This window comes from Varanus komodoensis, unplaced genomic scaffold (assembly GCF_004798865.1).
Source record: "Varanus komodoensis strain SLA01 unplaced genomic scaffold, ASM479886v1 scaffold15, whole genome shotgun sequence".
Lineage (NCBI taxonomy): Eukaryota > Metazoa > Chordata > Lepidosauria > Squamata > Varanidae > Varanus > Varanus komodoensis.
In genome coordinates, this window is record NW_025335440.1 from 14,069,014 (window position 1) to 14,087,181 (window position 18,168).

At 38.4% G+C, this 18,168-nt stretch overlaps 1 protein-coding gene across 1 annotated transcript in view; it reads right to left on the minus strand.

Moving 5' to 3' along the window:
• The window catches only part of PTPRN2 (protein tyrosine phosphatase receptor type N2), a 548,843-nt gene that overhangs the window by 438,578 nt on the left and 92,097 nt on the right, over nucleotides 1-18,168 (minus strand). The window contains exons 5-8 of the mRNA XM_044425007.1: nucleotides 10,429-10,885; nucleotides 5,172-5,417; nucleotides 2,817-2,857; nucleotides 1,277-1,662 (exon numbers count right to left, since the gene is read on the minus strand). Coding sequence (XP_044280942.1) covers nucleotides 1,277-1,662; nucleotides 2,817-2,857; nucleotides 5,172-5,417; nucleotides 10,429-10,885 — 1,130 coding nt within the window. The remainder of the gene's footprint in view (nucleotides 1-1,276; nucleotides 1,663-2,816; nucleotides 2,858-5,171; nucleotides 5,418-10,428; nucleotides 10,886-18,168) is intronic.

The window sequence follows — 18,168 nt, forward strand, 5'->3', positions numbered from 1 at the left end:
TCAAATGGGCCTTAGGAAGTATGAGCAACCACAAAGCTAGTGGAGGTGACAGCATTCCAGCTGAGCTATTCAACATCTTAAAAGATGATGCAGTAAAAGTGCTACACTCAATATGCCAGCAAATTTGGAAAACTCAACAGTGGCTCAACAGGAGTGGAAAAGGTCAGTTTACATTCTGATCCCAGAGAAGGGCAATGCCAAAGAATGTTCAAACTACCACACCATTGCATTCATTTCACATGCTAGCAAAGTGATGCTCAAAATCCTACAAGCTAGGCTCCAGCAGTATGTGGACCGAGAACTACCAGAAGTACAGGTGGGATTTCGAAGAGGGAGAGGAACTAGAGATCAAATTGCCAACATATGCTGGATCATGGAGAAAGCTAGGGAGTTCCAGAAAAACATCTACTTCTGCTTCATTGACTATGCTAAAGCCTTTGATTGTGTGGATCACAACAAACTGTGGCAAGTTCTTAAAGAGATGGGAGTACCAGACTATCTTATTTGGCTCTTGAGAAACTTATATGCAAGTCAAGAAGCAACAGTGAGAACTGGGCACGGAACCACTGATTGGTTCAAAATTGAGAAAGGAGTTCGGCAAGTCTGTATACTGTCGCCCTGCCTATTTAACGTATATGCAGAGCACATCATGAGAAAGGCGGGGCTGGATGAATCACCAGTTGGAATTAAGATTGCCGGGAGAAATATCAGCAACCTCAGATATGCAGATGATACCACTCTCATGGCAGAAAGTGAAGAGGAACTAAAGAGCCTCTTGATGCGGGTGAAGGAGGAGAGTGCAAAAGTTGGCCTGAAACTCAATATTAAGAAAACTAAGATCATGGCACCCAGTCCTCTCACTTCCTGGCAAATAGATGGGGAAGAAATGGAGGTAGTGACAGATTTTATTTTCCTGGGCTCCAAGATCACCACAGATGGGGACTGCAGCCAAGAAATTAAAAGACGCTTGCTCCTGGGGAGGAGAGCCATGGCAAATCTAGATAGCATACTAAAAAGCAGAGACATCACGCTGCCAACAAAAGTGTGCTCATGACATGCCTTCCATATTGTAGATAGAGCCATTATGATGACATTGTTTGTTTGTTTGTTTTTTAAATTTTATTATAAGCTGCTTAATGAGCCATCTGAGTCACAATTTTGAAGGGGGAATCATAAATATGAGAAATAGGGTAAATTTCTAAAGGGTCATAATGGACCACTTATAACCATTCTATATTTTACAGATGCACATATGAATATGTTCTGCTTCACTTACTCTTTCTCTGTCACAATGTAGCCATATTCCTCTTCTTTAGAAGATTTTGCATCTAGCTGTAGGTCTTCTCCCATCTTTTCCTCAGTTTCTTCATAAGTATTTTCATTCTGAATCAAAGTATTCATAATCCACTGATGAAGTTCAGTCCGCTCTTTAGAGCTAGGTTCTGACCCAGCTTTCTTCTGAGCTACTAGCTCTCTTGAGAATGTTTTGCTCTTCACATTTTCAATCCCAGTCTTCACTTCTTCAGAGGAAGACAAGGAAAGATCTAAATCCTCTGACTTCTTCCTTTCTATTTTAAAGGGGTCTTTCGGAAAAGTCTCCTTAGGTGAAGTTGCCATATTTTCATTCACAAAATCAAATTGTTCTGTATTCAAATGATTTCCCTATAATAAAGATATCACAGTGAATATTTCTAGTTTTTAGGATTAATTAATAAGAAACTTGTATGTAGTCCATGGATTCAACCCTATAAATCTCACAGGATCCTGGTGCTATCCAAGTACATGAATACATATTGAAAGTATATTATTGCCCATTTATTAAAGATGAAAACTAGAAATCAGTTTAGCCTGCCCTTGAGTGTAGCTTCTGACAGTGGTAAAGAAATTACATCTGTATTTTTCCTCAAAACTGCTACCTCCTTAAAATTTATGAATCTCATTCTTTCATGGGACTCCATATTTTGGAATATGTGGGAACATTTAGTTATAACTTCCAATGAAACATAAAACATTAATTTAAAAGAATCTACACAAACAAGCTATGCAATGCCTATTTTATTAATGCTTAATTGTACAGCATCTGTAACTCATGAATATCTCTCCAGCACCCAGTTTTTTTTACTGCTGGAAGACAATGGTATCTTCAAAATATCCAGCCCATGGTGAATTTGGAGTCTGGAAGGACAGAACATTTCATGGGGATGGTGGGTGGGGAATGGAGAAGTAGTCATGGCAATAAAACTTCCTCAGAGAAAAAGGAAAGCTTCAGTATGTCCTGATCAATACAATAAATACTCTTGAGTCCCCCACACACTTCTCATATACTTCAAATAAGTTCCAGTTTTGGGAATCCAAATTACACAATCTCATGGCAAAATTTACAGTTTCAGCTATTTTGGGGGCAAAATTAATTACTATTTTATTAGGATTTGGGCACCACCTTGTAGGATGAAAAATAGTTCTGGATATGACCCAAGAAATTTAGCTTAATGCAAGCAGTATGCAGCAGTTTAAGGCAAAACACATCCACCTGGTTTAGAAAGAGTGTATTACACCTTTATGAGTGTAGCCTTGCTATCTACAATAATATCTATTTTTTAAAGTTTTGTAAGTTGTGAAACAATAAGCTTAATGGCTACAAACAAAACCAAAAGTATTTAAAAGCACTTACATCTTTGTTGGATTACTGCCCTGGTATTCCTAACTGAATGTTTAATAATAGGTACACTCAACCATTTCATTATATTTATTATATTTTACGACCATTAGATTCGGCTGGTAGTTTGTGGATATTTATATTTCAAGTTGCAACTTACCTCCTCTTTGATCCTAGTATTTTCATCCTGGGCTCTCTCATCTGTGGAAACATTGAACAAGCACTTCTTGTGATGCATAGAACATTATATTTAATGCTGACACTGTTCTACTTTTCTATAGATTGTGTTCTTTTTACTGTACATTAAACATTATGATCTTGTAGCTGAAAGGCGAAAGTAAAATCATAGATCTGGTTTGTCACTTTGACTCCATTTAGACAACTTGCTAATGGAAGATCAATGGACGTAGTACTGTAAGAGTGCATTATATTAATTAGTTCAATAGTATGGCTGATGAATTTACCTCTGTTTACCAGCACCTTAAAAAGAATCAATACCTTGTCATCTGCTAGTTCAGAAAAGATGTTTACAGTAATAAATGAGGAATGGCAATGCTCAGGCACTGTTCAGGAAAAATGAGATGATTTGTCTTCTGATAGTCTTTTATGTTAACAGAAGAAATAATGATTTCTATGCCACAGTTACCACACATCAATACATATAGAGATATTGAATTATGTCTCTTAGGGTATGGCCATGAAACTTTGTGATATGGAAGTGTGATAAACCTGATATTTTATATACTTCTGTCACATCTGATAGGTTCAAATCTCATGTTGATATCTGTACAAAAATTTACAACAATTAGCTCATGTTTCTGTCTTTGACTTCCACATAGAAATCTACATGTGGAGTAATGTCCAGTCTACATATTCCTGACATGTTTGTGGCTACTGAATCAATGAACAAAGTAGGCTGTTTGCAAGAACTGGTAGAAAACCATGGGTTAGTAAACTCATGATTTGCCATGGTTGAGCATGTTCCTTCAGATTTCGGAATATTCAATCCTTGATCATGCTAATCAGGATTGCTACATGTCATCCAAACCCTGATACTGTTGGTTAATCATGGCTTAAGCAACCCACAGTTAACTACTAATGGCTGGCTAATTCTGGGTTATTTAACCCACCATTAACTTATAGTGTCCAGGTTTGAACATGAAATAGCAACCCCCAACTGGAGGTGGGATATTCAAAAATAACAACAGAATACTGCAGCAACTGTAGGTTAATTAACCCACAATTATGTCCTTTTAACTTTGTAAATGGCCCAGAAAGCTATTGGGTGGTAGAGAAATGAAATAAATAAATAAATAAAATTTGCTGCCCAATCATCAGTTCTAAGAGTAGGAAGATGAAATAGAATACAGCACATAGAACACTTTTAATAGATGGTACCTCTTTACAAGACTTGTGGATCATCAGCTCTCAAACAAAGTACTGTATCTGCTGTACTTTTATTGAGTGGATTAATTAAGGAAATAAAATAAATATGAAATTATTCTGAAAGATAGTGGTGTGGATCCAGACTTAGGAGATCAATGGGACCTACATTATCTAGAATGAATCCAATGTTTTCTGTCAACAGAACATATACAAATCCAAATTATATTGGCAGATGATCTTAAATGAATGCCTAATTCAAATGCTGCACCCAAATACTCGTTACAAGAGTATTATCTTAGGTTTCCATTTTTTTAAACCACTTGCTGATTTCCTTAAGTGTGCTCCCCAGGTAGTTTCATAATGGTGACTGACCAATATCTTACTGGAATGTGCATCCACTGGAGGAATCAGTGGACAGAAGGAAGGAGCACTAAACCCTTCCTTTGTCCAACAGTTCTCCCCTGCAGGACACTGCTGAACCCTCACATTCCTATTATCTCTGCAAACATGGAATTGGGAGCATGTGCTTGCAGATATAATATCTAATTCTGCTCTTAGTAAAAAACATCAGAGCTACTCACTCTTGAATTTGCTGCTGACTATTTTAGCATAACAGCTCATTCAGAGTGGCTTCAGATATAATAACTTTGCAAAACAAACAGGACATACTGCATCACATGCTTCCTATGCCCCTGCAGTGCTGTCTCATATGAAATGAAAATACTATATTCCCCCAGGCTGGAATTTAGAAGCTGATTTTCTATACATTTATAATGAAATGAATTATTTTATATCTGCAAGCTCCCAATGTGCATTGTCTGGAGAGGGAAATGTGAACATTTAGCAAAATATGGTTCTGAATAGTTTTACACTGGAGGAGCAATTTGCGCTCACCTAATTATCAGGATCAAGTTGCAATTGACTGGTAGCACCTTCCCACTCTCTGACAACAGTGTAACCATGGTGGGGGGAAACTGAAGCCAGCCATAAGGTAGGATGTGTTGTTGGCAAGCAGTTGTGAGAGTGAGGCAGAGAGCAAGCCATGGGTGGGTAAGGTTTTCCCCTTTGCAGGGTTCTTTTTATATCTGATTCCTTTAGAGAATAAAAGTGACCATGTTCAATACACTACCTTGCATGTGATAACCTTCACTCATTAATCCCATCTCATAATCATCTTTTCCTTCTGCATCCATTCCCTTTTCTGTTTTCTCTCCTTCAACCTTCCCAGCGGCATTTTTCTTTTCTTCATCTGTATCAACACCTTGAATAGCATCAGCAATAATATCAGCCATCTCATCCAGCTCCAGTGGGCTCAACTTATCTACATCCACATGATGTTTCTTCAGGTCCCTCAGAACATCTTGAATAAGTATTTCTTAGGAAGAGAGAAAAAAAAATGATTACACATAAAAAGCCTAATGCTGTGTGCAAAAAAGAGAAACAAAGCATTGGGGGTCTAAGCTTCAGTCCTCAGTAGGAAATATTTAATTATCTAAAAATCCTGACTACTGTATTCAGTGCTAATCTGTATTCATAAATATATGCTTAAAATAGTTTTCTCAGTCAAATGTTTATTGAACTGATTCAATTTTATTAATTAATGGGATTAATGTTCTTACAGAAACCAGTAATTACAGCATTTCTCTCACTGGACAAACTATGCCTGCTGGAACCACTGAAGTGTTGGTGAAAAATGTCCATTGGTAAATAGTCCCATAACAATATGGTTTATAGAGGTACACTTGTATCTCTGGAACAAAATTATTGCATTTAGTTTATCACTTAAATGTTTTTCTTACCCTATATATAGACTTTAAGAAATTACTCTGTAATACTATACTGCATCTGTACAATTATAGAAATCAGTTATATGCAAGCTTAGTGTTGTTAATATATAGTAAAAAGTAGAATGTAATATCAGTATTACATATAAATAATATGGACAAACAGTGTGTAGTATGCTGACAAAAATAAATGGAATGCAAGTATTCAGAGCTGTGTTTGTGAGAGAGAATGTGCGTATGGGTTATATACTCAGAAAAATTAATAAACATGTATCATCCTCATGGAATCCTAAATTGCTGATATTAATATATCTGACCCATTCAGCAAAGGACTTACTTGAAGGGAAAAGCAGTGGAAATATCTCCAAGTATTATGGTCCAGTCACTTGGTGTGCCTTGAATAGTGACAATGAGCTAAAAGAATCTATTTCCAAAGTCTCAAAGCTTACCATTCTGCCTGGCACAATTTCCCAAGGAAAGATTCTCACAGATCTCTCCAAAAAGTGGGCTGCCAGTTTCCAAACTCAGGCCATCTAAAGCGACACAACCAAAGTTCCAGCATATCATCCAACCAATTACCTCTGACTGTCTACTACAAGTGTGGAGGCAAGAATCCACTTATAGATAAAGTCATTTTAACTTAACACTACAATTTCCAGTCACCATCAGGCTTGCCCACTAGATTTGGGGCCACATTGCTACTATGTATTCTGCAGTATTTATCACCCCAAGACTAAACAACCAGTGGCAATTCCCAGTCAGTACAAATATGGCCCTTTACTCCTTCCTTCCTTTCTCTCTTTCTATATTAGTTACTTATTTTCGGTTGGGATTCTCTAGCACTGCCTTGTTTTCTTTTGTGGTAGGTTAGCTGCTGCGATCTGGGATACCAGAAGTCAGGGTGTGGAAGAGGAAAATGTAGGAGCAATAAGCCAGTTAGCTGTGATGGAGGAGATGCCCAAGAAACAAAAACTATCATGATTGGGTAGTTACAGTAGCATACCGTGCAGGTGCTAGAGGTATAAGGCAAGTTGAATGGATGTGGCACAGAAGGGGAGAGAGAGAGAGAATCGTGGACCTGGTGTGGAAGATTTTGCGGAACTGAGTAAAGCAAAGCATTCAAAATCAAGGACCAAGTGATTCTGTCAAAACTTGCCTTCCTCATGAGTGATCAGTGATATAGAAGGATGGAGAAGATACACTCCAAAATCCCTCCAGCTGAATCTGGTGCACAACATTGACATTTGACTGGGAGGTGGGGTGGGGGGAGAAAGGCCCCTAAGTGGCCTCATTGTTGGTGCCAAGAACCAAACGAGGTCCTGCTTGAAAAATAGTGAAGATCACTGCTATAGATTTTCCACATAAAGCTAGCCTAGGTGCTGCTAATTATGCTACCTATTAAACAGAAACGTTGTATCATGTCACCTTCACTTGGTGTTATAATCCAGACATCGAGTACCTGCTACCCAGCTGCCAAGTTAGGCTGACCAACCGAGGCCCAGGCAGGTACACACAGGTTCAAGCCAGATGGAACATGATGCTGGATCATGCAAAAACATAATTGCACAAAATATTCCCCTTACCTTTGTTTGTATAAGGCAATGAAACATTGCTTAATATCCACGATAAGGTAAATGGATAATTGTAATTTGAAGTATAACAACTTCATCTTTATCATTATCCGGAAATAAAAGGTAAGCATCTTCCCTTTTAACAAAAGTGCTGTTATTTCATTGAGGTTGTATGTTCACACTAAAATGCAATTTTTAACAAATCTGCATTATGTTGGCTTGTCTGGATAAAGAAGCCTTTCCAAATGAGAATGTTAGCTACGTCTTATTCTGATATGTCAGCTGTGAATAGAAAAAATGAAGTGAGTTTGTCAAGAATGCCAAAAAAAACATAAATGGAAGATGACATCCAAGGCAAGATGAGAAAAAGCAGATCAATTAGATTTCTTAGTAATATATTTTAAAAGAAAGTCAAGCAGACTTCTCAATTTTTATTAACAGAAGTTTAAAAGATAAAATATTAAAAATTACTGACAATAAAAATACAAAAAATAACTGCAGGAACCTGAAAAAATATAGACAAAAATGCTAAAATATCAGTGATAGACTGGGGGCATGTCAACTCCCCACTTCAACATCCTGTTAGAAATAACAGGAAACCACAATTTACTGAAGAGTCAAGACAAAATTAGAAGCTTTAGAGAACCAGGTGAAACCTTATATGTTAGGTATGGTAATCTAAGTCTTGCTGAGCTGGTAGTTGCAATATGACTTTTTGACCATCTCCAGCAGTAATGTGAAAGCAAGTAATGTGCAGGGCAGATACTGCCGCTAATAGGCACAGACAGTTAGGCACGTAAGTCCTGGTAAGAGAGTCCCCAGTTTAAGACCCCTCCAAATCCCTATGTGGCCTACACCAAACATTTGTAACGGGGCAGATATGATCCCAGTATAAAGAATGTCATAGTATCAATATTGCCATAAAGTTCCAATATGCAGAATGATCAAATACTAGTATTTGTTGGTTTCCCACTACCAGCAAAAATTCTGTTCAATACTTTCACTTCATGTGTAGCTATCCAAATAACCTGGAATGCTGAACAATAAACTGTTGGTATGACTTTAGTATTTCAGTTTTATTCACTGACAACTAATGTTTTTCTTTCATTCATTCTATCGGGCCTTATCTCTCCAGTTTCCTTCATCTGGTTCTATAGTCTATAGAAAGCACAGTTTCAGTCACAAGAAAAATGTATATAAGGAGAAAGAAATCAAACAGGAGACAATGAATAGCCAACGGCCAAACTCCAGAGTCTGCTAAAGGACTCTCAGCAGGTCTTTTAATAAAGTGAAGATAGAGAAGACATCTGCCTTCTCTGAAGTGTGTTGTTTGTCATTCTAGGCTCTCACTAGGATGCTGCCTGTCAAAGAAACACCTCCAGAAGATAGGTTTCTTGTTATAAATGACTGACATCTTAAGGAAAACTAGGCAAAAATACATAACACTGTTACCCAACAACCACTGTCCACAACAGTTAAAAAGTCAGGAAGAACCACAGACATAACTGGCAAGAATTTTGAAAGGCATGGAATATCCTGCATGTTAGAAGATACCTGAGAATAGAGAAACTGGGCTTGCTTGTTGACAGCAAGTGAATAAAAATATTTGCTTTGTGAACAGACTTTACAGAGAAAGAGACTCTTTGGAGTAATAAACCTACAGAACAAAAAGATATACGATGTTTTGTATGTTTGAATTCACAGTAGATGCTTAATGTTGCATCCGAAAATGGTAAAAACTTATTTCAGGATCCATTATCTTGAGATCTGCTACTAACAATGATATTCCTGAGAACACATTCTTATCTCATCCAGTCTTTATCCATAGTTGTATGGGTTACAGTGTAGTTTAGGGCTAGTAAGTTGCTCAAGATTATTCAGTGAAATTCCTTGTTCCTCTGGAGTTCATATAAAAGGAATGATAACGAAGAAATGCATGCTTTTTCACAACAGGGATCAGTACCAATAACACTGTTCATTGATGAAATAACTCGATCCAGTCCTGAATATAAACTCCTTGAAGGACTGTCAGGAATTAGTCATCATCTGACATCACAGACTCTACCAAGAAGCATCTTCTACATATATACCTATCCAGACCCTTAAATTATCTATGGAGGTCCTTCTCCATTACGTACCCCTGCAGGAAGTAAAGAGGGTGGCTGTAAGGGGCGGGGGGTTCTTGGCTGTGGTGGTCCATCTGTGGAATCAGATCTCCAGGGAAATGTGCCTGGCACTGACATTATGTATGTTCCACTGCCAGGTTAAAACTCTTGTTTTCTCACCATTTGAATTGCTGGTTATCTGGTTTTATATTGACTTTTAAATTGTTTAGTATATATGGAAAGTTGTCATTATGTATTGTACTGTATTGTTTATTGTTGTATATGCCTGATAAACTTTATTGTATAGAGGTGTCTTATGGTAGATGAGTCTGCTTTAAATTGTTTTAACTATTGTATTCTCTATATTTTAATTCACATTTTGTAAAGTGTTCAACTATTTTCAATTAGCTAATTGAAAAGTATAGAAATGCTTTAAATAAATAAATCAGAATCAAATTACAGCATTCTCAAGAGCTATCAGGCATCTTAAAAGACTTTTTAAAGACCATATTTCTTTTACTACAACATTTTACTTCCAAGGAATTCAGCACTGAGTCATCTGCCATGAAAGCTCTGCACATCTTTTATGGAACCTCTGGATGTTGCAACAGATTCTGAGGCATGTGCTGTAATTTATTTAAGGTGCAGTAGTTAAACCTGCTCAGTCCTACCATCACATAACTGATGCCCTAAAACACACTCCCCTTCTCCTGCAACTATAAACTCCATGGCAATAGCAATAGCAGTGAGTACACTGCCCTTGGGGAAAACTTGTCTGCCATTACTGGTTTTCTCATTAAGAAAACCTTTGATAAGCATCCAAAGAATTCCAGCATTTGCTGGAACCACTAATTACAGTTTAGAAAGCACCAATCAAGACTACTAGCTGAACACTCACACGAAGTTGATTTATACGGATTGCTTACCATCTACTGGAGTTAGAGGGACCCTCAAATCACTCTGGACAGAACTAGGTACCAATCCATATACAGGCCTCCGTGGGAAAGGTGACTTCATGTCAAAATCCCCTGTATTTTCTTTGGACACCATTCCATCAAGGTGGTCAATCTGAGGAAACTTGAGCTTGAGCCTACTGGTATAAGGGGTAGATTCTTTAGTCCTGCTAACAGATGAACTTCCATCAAGGTCTTTTGCTGCCATCTTCTGAGAAATGTATGCATTTAAGGCTGCCAGTAGAGCTTTTCTGTCAAAATCTTCTTCCGGCTTTAGTGGGAATGTATCTATCTGTGGTTGGCTAAAGGGTCTCACGGGAAATTTTTCAAAATATTTTGAATTAGCTGCTCCTGAATGGGTTAAAGCAGGTATTTTCCCCTTAGAGTTCTGTACCATGTAGTTGATTATGGTGTCAGATGGGATATCAATCTGGAAGAAAAAGGTAAGCTGTATTAGAATGACTGTTATTCTAACTCTTTGTAAAAAGCTGTAGAGAGGGGTCCCAGCTCTTGCACCTTACAGCCTGCTTGGAAAGATTCTGAGGAGGAGGGGCAGAGTAGGGCCCCTTTACAGTTTCAAGGTTTTCAAGTGAAGATTCTCAAGCAGAGCATGAGGACCAGCTCACCTTGCAAAAGAAGTGAGAATGTTCAGAGCTGGGGTTTGAGTAGATGGAGGGGAGTTCCTTGGGTCTGTCAGGTGATGACAGATAAAGCAGGTGAACTAATTAAGAAGTGTCCAGCATTCCTGCCATCTAGCCCTCAAGCAGCAGGGGCCACTCGGAGGGTGGACTAGAATATTTCTAAAACGAAGGGAAAGAAAGAATGTTTCTCTTTTGATTCCACTCTTTACATGGATAGATGCTTCTCTCACATCTCAAGGAGAACACTACTTTGATTTATATAAGATACACTCTATCAAAAGGATTTGCACTTCTAAGTTCTTGCCTAAGTCTGCTAGAAAAGGAAAAAGGAGAGGAGAGACCTGCTCATGACCAGACCCAGCAATGAAACTCCATTAGAATATATAGTAATGATGTTCCTGGTTTAACTACATGTTTATATGGGTACAAGGTAATCTACATTCATAGTACAAACCTGGATTCTACAATTTATGTCAAATATGTACATTTACATAGTTTTAGATATTTTGCACTCCTGTATAGAATCATTTTATTCTGTTTCTCCTCTGTATAGGGAGTAGTTACATACTGATCCATGCCTTAGGTTTCTGATATAATATCAGATATATTCCAGATACATCAAAGCCAATATTTGCATTCACAAGAGTTAGGAACTTTATCTTAAAAATGATTAAAGTCACAATTCACAAGTTCTTTCTAATTAGATAATACAAAGGATTCAAGTCCCATGGGACCCCATGAAAGTGAATAGGAGAGCAGTAGCCATACACATTATCATCATCTGGAGTTGCTCTGCTGTGAAGTGCAGGGCTTCATGATGAAAAGGCATCTGTACCTAGACTGAGCCCTAATACCAGACATGCTGTCCCTGCATACATAAAGATTCAGCTATGTGATCTGACAGTCATATATGTCCTTGAATGCACAAAAAATAAGAAAGAAATAAACTGGGTCCTACATATATTGTATATTGCAGATTCATTTTTGCAGAAAACAAATCATCACCATTAACATAACATTCTATAGATATGCATACAAGCGTGCACATAATGTAAGCCAGTTCTTGAAGTCTAAAAATAAGAGTTGTCAAACCTAGGGGACATAGACAGAGTTACACACCCTATTCTTCTTCCTGTGAGCACAAGCATTCATTCATAAATGCAGCTTTTTGGATCATCAACTACACACTCTGAAAACATGCACAAATTCAAAAAGCCAACAGTGCTGAAGAAAGCTATTACCATGTACAAAACTTTTTGCAAAGGTACACCCTGGGCAAATGAGGAAGGATTTTAAACACAGCTATTCAAAACACTAATATATCTGTGACTTCCCTGATTCCCTTGTAAACAAATAAGTCCATCAAGTAGAAGAACAATACAGAAACCTCAAGCAGTCTTATACAAATAGGGTACAAGTGTCAATCACAGACTAAGCTGGTATCAAGAGAAGACTGTCAGTCTCTCAGCAGCCTGACAGGTCAAAACTCTGGCAGCCTGCAATGCTATTCAAAAATTCCTAATTAAAAATATGATTCCAACAACAGTAAGCCTAGTTTGAAAGGATCCTTACTTTTGTTAGCCAGTCTAAAGACATAAGGATAGAAAAGTCTATACCCATATACAGCCTGAAGTTCCAATATTAACGTGAAAGCCACTATTGCCCATGATTCCCTATAAAAACATGGACTGTCATCACTCTATTCTTTGGCATCTCTGTGGCAAAAAGTCTACATTTTCTAATGGAAAATAGAGTAGAAGACCAATTCAATATTATACTAAAAGTGTCAACAAGGACTAATTGGAGTGTATTCCTTTGACTAACATTATCCACAAGTGAGCTTTCTAAAGAACACTGTTTTACTGTGAGTTTCTTCAGCTTATTAATGGATCAGAAATTCCTAGAGATAAACCAAATGCCATAGGCCATGGGATTTTGCTGGTGTATTTCCCACACTGTTGCCCAAGTGTCTCCCTGCCTGAGCTGCAGGAGACAGTCCTGGAAAATTATAACATCCACGCTGAATGTTCCAAGACTGTTGCTTAGGGACTATTCCTTGGGCCCATGGATGTTGGCCAATAGTGTTCCCCAGGGCTGTATCTTGTTCCCCATGCCTTTCAGTACATGAATTTGCTGGGGAAGGACAACCAGTTTGGAGTTGGCTCTCATCTCTGTGCTGACACCTAGTGTGTGCGCACTCTCGCTCTTGAATTGATGACTGGGTGTATATGTAAATTCTGAACTATTGTCTGGAAATAGTGAGAATATATGTGGATGAACAAACTGATACTCAATTCTGACTAAAAAGAGCTTATGTTAGTCAGTAGCCAAGTTGGATAAGGACTGGGATACTTCCCATTTCAGATGGAGTTGCAATCTTTCTGAAGGATCAGGTTGGCAGCTTGTGGGAGCTCTTCAACCCAGCACTGCTTCTGCTCAGGTAATTGCCTACCTTCAAGTAGTACAAAATTTTTGTTCATTCTTAAATAAGACTCACAGTAATCCATATATTTATCTCATTATTTGATTCTTGAAACAAACTGTATGAGAAGGTTTTAGAAATTAAGTTACAGCTAATGCAAAATGCAACAGCTGGACTCTTGCCTGGAATACATTTAACAATGGTCTTCTATGAACTAAACAGCTTGGAATGTGTTTGCAAGCCAAATTTAGGGTGCTGGTTCTTGCTTACAAAACCCTCAATGGATTGAGGGTTCTGTCTTCTTTTGTATGAAACTAACTGGAATTAACAATCTTCATTAGAAACCTTTTTGCATGTTACCCCACTAAGAGTCAAGCTAATGAATGCACAAGCTGCAGGTTCTTCTGCAGCACCACCCTACAAAATTCCCCTCCAAAGAGAACTAGATTAATGCTATCTACCTTGGTTTATGCAAACAGTAAAAACTGCTCCCCTTCTGGATGTACACCTTAATGTCGTGAGGGAGTTTGAGAGTGTCAGAGAAATCAAGAGCGATGTCAGCAAGATGCCAGATGGTTTAACTTGGCTGTGGTCCTATCACAGTCAAAGCTGAGACACAGTCAAAGAAGCATCCACCTTCATCAGGAGTAGCAGTCACATCAGCAGAGGAGAAAGTCCTGAAGACCAGCCACTGGACAGCAGTAGCAGTTGAAGGTGACACTGGCAGAGGGTTTTTCACAGACAATGGCAGTGATGCTTAAGCTAACTCCAGTTAGCACCCATGGTAAATTGCTTTTTTTCATTTCTTACCTCAAAAACCCTAGGATGAAACAATCCAAAATGGAACTAGAGATAGTGCCAAAAGTTGAGACCCTTCTTATAAGGTCAGACGCTACTGGGGAAGAGCAGAGGACAAGTACAAACAGCACTGTTGCTAATGATGCAAAAAGATCAAAGATGTTAGAAAGGAAGTCTAACAGCTGACAGGTACAGAGGCAAAATCAAAGTCCGATGCTGCACAGTGTATGCAACTGGAACATGAAATGTTCAGGCAACATACATGCATGTTCAGGCAACATGAAATGTTTCAGGCAAACCAGAAACTGTAAAGCAAGAAATGGAACTTTTAAACACTGCAGCACTTTGTGTGGGCAAACTAAGGAGGACTGGAATGTGTTTCACAAAGTGTTTTAACCTGAAAATAACAAACTCAGACAAAATTAAGTATCCCTAATACTGAGGCAAGATGTAGCTCAGGAAGTAAAGGGCTATAATACAAAGTCTGACCAAATCATATGAACTGGGATTTATGGAAAACCTATCAACCAATCTTTCAGATCTATGTTCCAACAATAAATCTTGAAAAAGAAATAGATAAATGTTATGCAGATGTTCAAGAGGTTTGGATGGCTGTACACATGAACATCAGATGGCAATTATAAAAATAAAATTGACTATTTATTTATTTATTATTTCAATTTGTATGCCTCTGCAATAGCTCATAGTTGAGCAGCCCAAGCAGCTTATAATGCTAAAAACAACATAAATTCTTAAGTCAATGCTACTAAAAACAATCTCAAAACATCAGTAATACAAAACATAACCAAACAAATTAAGATCATTCATAAAAATGAAGGAAGGTGCTCCTGGCCACCAACTGCACTTGGGACTCAGGTGAGAATTTTGGAAAGAGGCACACCCCCAGGCTGAGGACTCTGCTCTTAAGGGGGAACATGACCCCATCTAAGACAGGATATTGGCCATTAAACCCATCTGACAATCTGCCTACCAACTACACTTCCATCTTGTCTGGATGGCACTTCATTTTATTGGCCCTCATCCAGGCCATTATTGAGTCCAGGCACCAGTTTGGGATTGACACAGCCTGGATTTGAAGTAAAAGAGAGGTAGAGCTGAGTACAATCAGGATATTGCTGAGATTTCAGCCCATATCTCCAGATGACCATTCCCAACAATTTCAGGTAGATTTTGAAGAGTATAGGGGACAGTATACAGCCCTGCAGGTCCCCAAGGCATAATTGCTATGGAGCCGAGCAACTGTCCCCCAGGACTATTTTCTGGACCCACTCAGCCAGGTAGGAGTGGAACCACTACAAAGCAGTGCCTTTAACCCCCAACCCAGTCAGCCTGTCCAGAAGGACACCATGGTTGATGATGTTGAAACTTCTGAAAGGTCCAGGAGAATCAACAGGGTAGTGCTCCCCCCACCCCCCAGCAAAGGTTATTATACAGGGCAACCAAGGCTGTCTCTGTCCCAGAACCAGGCCTAAAACCTGATTGAAATGGATCTAGATAATCCATTTCCCCGAGAAGTGCCTGGAACTGCTTGGCCACCACCTGCTCTAACACATTGCCCAAAAGGGGAGGTTCATCACTGTTCTGTAGTTGGTAACAAGTGTTGGATCTAGGTTCAGGTTTTTTAGAAGTGATCTTACCACAGTATCCTTCAAGGAACCTGGGACCTTAATGAAGCATTGACAGTCTGCTGGACTCAGGTATGAACCCTCTTCTTAGCCTTTTCTATTATCCACGGGGGGCAAGGAACACGAGGCCAAGAAGTGGGATGAACTGCACCAAGCACCCTGTCCACATCATCAGGCCACAATAACTGAAACTCATCCAACAAAACAGGACCAAAAGACAGTGCACTGGAACATCCTTTAAGGGATCTAGCTCAACTGTGGAATCTAAATCATGTCAGATCTGAGTGCTTTTATCTTCAAAGTACTGAGCAAATTCATTACAACAAGCTACCAAGGCTTCTCTGCTGATGGGCCAGACTGTAATAGCCCCCAAATCATGTGTAAAAGCTCAGTTGGGCAGCACTGTGAAGATGCAATGAAGGAGGCAAAATACTGCCATTTTGCTCTCATCGTTGCCACAGAGTAGGCTTGATAGTGAGCTCTAAACCATGCCAATCTGTTTCATCATGAGATTTCCTCCACCTGTGTTCTACCTCTTGCATCATCACCCTAAGTTCTGATGTGTACCAAGGGGCTGGACAGGCTTGGCAAAGAGGGAGAATACAGAGACTACAGAGATCCAGGACTTGGTTCCTGGGCAGTATGGAAATAAAATACATAAATAAAGTAAAAAATATCATCAACTGTAAGATGTTTCATTGGAAATGAAGGCCAAAGTCATCCACACTATTGTATTCTGGATTACTATGTATTAAAATACATGCAGTGGAAAAAGGAAGAAAATTGTTGGAGAACACTCTGAGCTGATAGAAAGATGAACAATTGGGCCTTATATCAAATCAAGCCAGAACTTTCCCTGGAAGCAAAAATGAAGTTGTCTTTGGGTACATTGTAAGAAGGCAAGACCCCACGGAGAGACAATGATGCTAGGGAAAGTCAACAGAAGAAGGAGAAGAAGAATACGATGACCAAGAGATGGAAGAATTCTTTCAAGGAAGCCACAGCCTTGAATTTAAAATTTAAAAGAGCTAAGCATGGTTAAAAAAAGAGGACAGTTTTGGGATTCATTCATTCATAGAGTTGCCATAAATCAGAGAAAACTTGACAGCACTTAACAAGAAAAACTGCAATTTACCCCTTTGATTTTGAAGGATTTTTTGTTCTCTGCTTAACGTTAAGAAATTTCTGTTAATTATTAGATATTTATTTTAAATTGTACACTGCCTTGAGAGCTGTAAGTACTTTCAGCGAATACATAATACAAAAAGATAGAAACGGAAATCTCAGTTAGGTAAATAGTAAGGCACAATTGAGCACAGGAAACTGGAAAATTACTTGCACCTGATGCCAGCTACAAATTCTGTCATTCCCTGATCCAGGTACTTATTTGGAGCACTGCCTCACATGAGGCCAGTAAATAATACAGAGTGGTTATTAGAAAGCAGCAATAAAGAAAAAATGTAGCATATCTGATACATTAAATAGCATAGAGAAAATCTATTAGATTATAAACTAAGAGAAGGATGGGGGAGAACCACAGAAACTTATTTATTTTTAATCAAAGAATTATGTATTTTAGATGAGTGCTGTTTCATCTACTCCTTTTCCTCTATTTAAATAGCAACTGGACACCAGCCTTATTTCAAAGTTAAATGAGTTTTACAGGATAAACACATAGCAGGGTTTTTTCCTCCAAACTGGTTTTGTATAATGACAGATATTTGTAGATTTTATTTTATTGCTGGAAACATCAGCTGTGTGACAGTGGAAACACAGCTAAACCTATGGAATATGAGGGTAAAGAAAGACAGAGGCCAGGAAGCAGGAAACAGTATGAACATATACCCAGTGGGGAGAAGAATTTGAACAAGAAAATAAAGATATCAGACAGCAATAGAATAAAAGTGAAATAGTTCTAGATTTTATTCATAACAGCACTGGTACTTCATATGTGGGTCTAGACTGCAATAAACAAGACATGTTTTCTATTAAAAAATAAAGTGTATTTTGATTGGAACTAAGTTCAACTAACTTGTTTCTTGTTAAAATAAATGCATGATTTGGTGTCACATGAAGCTAAGCAGGTACCAAACTAGTCAACATCTTACTGGAGACTGACAAGAACTTCATGTATGTAATCTTGAGTTCTGGAATGGACAAAAAGGTAAAATGGAGATGTAAAATGAATTATACATTGCTCAACAAA